Source organism: Sinocyclocheilus grahami, unplaced genomic scaffold (assembly GCF_001515645.1).
Source record: "Sinocyclocheilus grahami isolate Dianchi unplaced genomic scaffold, SAMN03320097.WGS_v1.1 scaffold1213.1, whole genome shotgun sequence".
In the NCBI taxonomy this organism is placed as follows: domain Eukaryota; kingdom Metazoa; phylum Chordata; class Actinopteri; order Cypriniformes; family Cyprinidae; genus Sinocyclocheilus; species Sinocyclocheilus grahami.
Genome location: NW_015506392.1, coordinates 774138 through 778476, shown reverse-complemented (window position 1 = coordinate 778476; position 4339 = coordinate 774138). Strand labels below are relative to the sequence as shown.

At 39.6% G+C, this 4339-nt stretch overlaps 1 protein-coding gene across 1 annotated transcript in view; it reads right to left on the bottom strand.

Annotated features, from left to right (window-relative positions):
- Positions 1-617: 617 nt before the first annotated feature.
- Positions 618-4339, bottom strand: part of znf367 (zinc finger protein 367) — a 5775-nt gene continuing 2053 nt past the window's right edge. Inside the window, exons 2-5 of the mRNA XM_016253949.1 lie at positions 3418-3568; positions 3225-3344; positions 2448-2586; positions 618-1184 (exon numbers count right to left, since the gene is read on the bottom strand). Of these exons, the coding sequence (XP_016109435.1) occupies positions 938-1184; positions 2448-2586; positions 3225-3344; positions 3418-3568 (657 nt within the window). The 3' untranslated portion in view covers positions 618-937. The remainder of the gene's footprint in view (positions 1185-2447; positions 2587-3224; positions 3345-3417; positions 3569-4339) is intronic.

Below are 4339 nucleotides of genomic sequence, written 5' to 3'. Positions count from 1 at the left end.
ATCTTAAAGCTGGTTAGTTTTCTTGACGTTATTGCGAAGCCTGAGCCGGTGGCTTTAAATAGAGAATAAATACATGATTAAACATGACCAATGTGATGCACGACGGCGTATGAAGCAAACCGGACTAATGTATGAAAGCAATACGCGATCTGCCGTCAGTAAATCTTCATCTTTAGCGGGTCGGTCACTGCACCCTGTTTCAAAACACACACACCCACCCACCCACTCACTCACACTCACTCTCTCTCTCTCTCTCTCTCTCTCACACACACACACACACACACTCTCTCTCTCTCTCTCACACACACACACACTCTCTCTCACACACACTCATCTGGTCAGCTATCCTTATGGGGACATCCCATAGGCGTAATGGTTTTTATACTGTACAGACCGTATATTCTATTGCCCTACACCAACCCTACCCCTAAACCTACCCCTCACAGGAGACTTTCTGCATTTTTAGATTTTCAAAAATCTTCATTCTGTGTGATTTATTAGCTTGTTTACCTCAATTTAGGTCCCCACGGTGACACGAGTCCCCATGAGTCTGTGTGTATTCAGGTTTAAGTCCCCACCAGAATAGAAAAACAGGTACACACACACACACTCTCTCTCTCTCTCTCACACACACACACACACACACCGAAATCCAAAATAACATCACATACACAAACTCCAAAGAAACAAACGATCGTTTCCACAAAGTGCACAACGAAACAAACACGACACATCTCATCATCTCCTTAACAAGTTGAGAAAACGACGACATTCTTCATATAATGATATCACTACCATCATAGCAGCCTAAAAGTACAACAGGAAGCAAAATAAGGTGCTTGTAGCTTATATGAACCTCGGAAAGGCTCTCGAAGGCGAGGAAAGTTGCTGATCATCCAGACCTGCTCTAAATCTCCTCGTCAAACGCTGGTGTTATTCAGGCGGAGAGATTGTTAGCCAGCTCGATGAGCGCTAGTGCGCCGTGAAGACGCTCGCGCTGCTCCTGGAGACGCCTCCGCGCGGTACCGCCGCCGCTCTTCTCTTCGGCCTGCTCCTCTTCTTCACCTTCATCAGACTGCAGGAAGTCCAGAGGGTCCTGCTGCTCCTGGTCCTCTATAGTGGTCTTACTCAGAGTCTTTGCTTTAGTCGGCGCGGGCGTCCGCTGCTCCCTCAGCTGCCAGTATCTGACAACACAAACACAAACACGGTCACTCTGACGGACCTTCAGGCTCACTAACACGAAACTAAAACCTTCAAATAATAACAATAAATTAAGCATAAAAAAACTTCCAAGGCAGCATTTCTCATTTTTATTTAGTTTAACTTGATGTACTAAACTAAAACGGAAAGAAAAATTGTTAAATTTTTAATTTGTTAAACTGTAAAAAATAAAATAAACTAATAAAAATGACAAAACACAACAATATTAATAATTTTTTTTTTTTTTAAAGTCTAATTTGACTAAAATAACTAAAATGGAGTAAAGTTAAAAAAAACTTGACAAAAAAAAATTTTTTTTTTAAATCACAAAATGATTATATAAACTACACAGAAATATAAAAACAACAACAAAATAAATAAAAAAACTTCGTTTAATGACCAAAATAACTAAACTGGAGTAAATAATTTTTAAACTTGACAAAAAAATGAAAACAAAAATCACAATTTTATTATATAAATAACTACATAGGAAAAAAATATAATATATATATATTATATATATATATATAAAAACTAAATCACAAAAATGACAAACAACAAAATTCCTAAAAAAAAGGACTAGCACAAAAATAAAACCAAAATATTTGAGCGTGTTGCAAAAAAAAAACTTTTATTTAGATTAACTTGAAGCAGTAAAATAACAACAAAAAAAATAGCATTAAAAATAAAATATTAAAAGATATGAAAAACAACAACAAAATTACTTTAGCACAAAAAAAAGTAACTTATTTTAGCTTGTTGCCAAGGCAACAGGTCTCATTTTCATTTAGTTTAACTTGATGTACTAAAATAACTAAAACTGAACTAAAAATGACAAAAAGCTCTATAGAAATGACTTTAACTAAAAAATAAAAACAGAAAGTATAAAGGCTAAAACTAATTCAAATGATCAATAAAAGCTATAACAGTATCTCAATGATCCTAAAGTGTCACTGGGCTCGACGATATTACAGAATAATGTAAATCTCGTTTTGAACTTGAAAAAAAAAAAAGATTAAGCACATTTTATTTGTGCTTTTATGATGCTCAAGTATTGGAAAATTGAAAAATACTACGTGGTTATGTAACAGAATGTCAACAGAACATGATCACGACACACTATTGTGACACAAGATATCGGTCATCATGTAAATGAGGGCGGGTGACTTCTGATCGACCGGAAATCAGCTGATGTCTGACAGCATGATACACTTTTGTACACGAGTGTGTGTTGATGATTTACTCACTTTGCCAGCCATTCGGCCACAGCCTTGTTGTCGGCCCCCTGTGATGTCCCGGGGCCGCCCGCGGGCTCCTCGCGCTTCAGCCGCGCGTATGGGTGTTTGGGACAGTGACGGTTAGCGTGAGTGAATCGGCTACCGCAACCTACAACACACAGGGAGAAAAACAAAGCTTTCGAATGACTTCACACACGCCAACAAACCAGTGTCACTGATATACGATAATAGTTTTAGTTAAAGGTGCAGTATATAATATTGACAGCTAGTGGTTGAAATGGGTACTGCATCCAAATTCATAATATTGGAGAGTTGTTGTGCGTATATGCGCTTTAATTATTTACATGCATGTAGGTTAAGCGGACATTTGAATGAAATGTTGTTTAGTCAATATTAAACCAGGATTAGATCGCGCTGTAAAGTGTAAAAACAGTCGTCAGGCCGTAGGCGCCTCTGCAGGCAGAGTTATAATGCGTAATTAGCGCTATTGTTTGTTTATAATACATTATGTGTTTTAACAGTTTTGTTCAATAAAAACATATGATGTATTTTAAGTCATTTTAAAGGCTATTGTTTGCTTAGGTCTATCTTTATTACCACAAAAAAAAAAGAATTATAATTATCCGATTACTCGATAGATTACTCTGTTACCAAAATAATCATTAGTGACAGCCCTAATGTGAGCAGGCGTTTAGCACTAGGGCTGCTAAATCACTAGAAGGAACACTACAGAAACTAGTCCATACTACTCGTGTTTGAGTGAAAGCAGTGAATGCTAACGCTCACCTTTCTCCAAACAGACGAAGGGTTTTTCTCCGGTGTGGAGGCGCTGATGGGTCTTCAGCTGTCCGCTCTGGACGAAGGCTTTCCCGCAGTCCGGATAATCGCACAGGTACGGTCTTTCACCTGAGACGAGAAGAGGAACGTTAGCGCTCTCGTTCTGAGATCTGAACACAAAGCTCACTGTGGCGGCGCTGACCCGTGTGCGTGCGTTTGTGCGCCTGGAGCGACTTCTCGCGGGGAAAGACGCGGTTGCAGATGTTGCAGCGGATGCGGCTGGTGGAGTTCTCGCCCTCGTTGATCAGCTCTCGGACGGTTTCTGCCCGCGGGCGTCCGCGCCGAATGCCATCCTGAAATAAGACCGCAGGAAGATGCATGTTAGAGTCATGACAGTATGATCCATATGAACACAGCCACTTTAAAGGGACAGTTCACCCAAAAGTGAAAATGACCCCATGATTTACTCACCCTCAAGCTATGCTAGGTGTGCGTGACTTTCTTCTATAAGACGAATACAATCAGAGTTATATTAAATAATGTCCAGGCTCTTCCAAGGTTTATAATGGGAGCGAGATTTTGAAGCCCAAAAAAAGTGCATCCATCCATCATTTAAAGTGCTCCACGCGGTTCATAAAGGCCTCCTGAAGCGAAGCGTTTGTGTGAGAAACTACACCTACATCCTACATCATCCGCTGGAACGCCACTTTCTCGTGAACGTGCGTACAACAGCTAGCGGAAGCTAGAGATTAGTTTATAGTATTTTAAATATAACATTAAACCTTCAAATTAAATTACTTACAATTCAGATACAGGCTTTAACAAAAACAAAGACCAAGAAACGGCTTAAAACATATTTTCCATCTACACTAGATCCTCTAAAGGCCCTGATATACTGTAGGTACTTCAAGCGAAAACAAAGAACGAACTGATGTGATGTAATTTCGAACAAAATCCGGCCAAAACGAAGTTTGTTTTAGGAGTTTGAAACGGCTTGCCAAAGCGAACTTTTTACGGAAAAGTTCGTTCCGGCTGCAAAACACATTTGCACTACCATTGGTCCGTGACGATTGCGTCATAGGTGTGTACGCGCTCTGGCGTAGTTTACGTTAACGGGTGTGTTG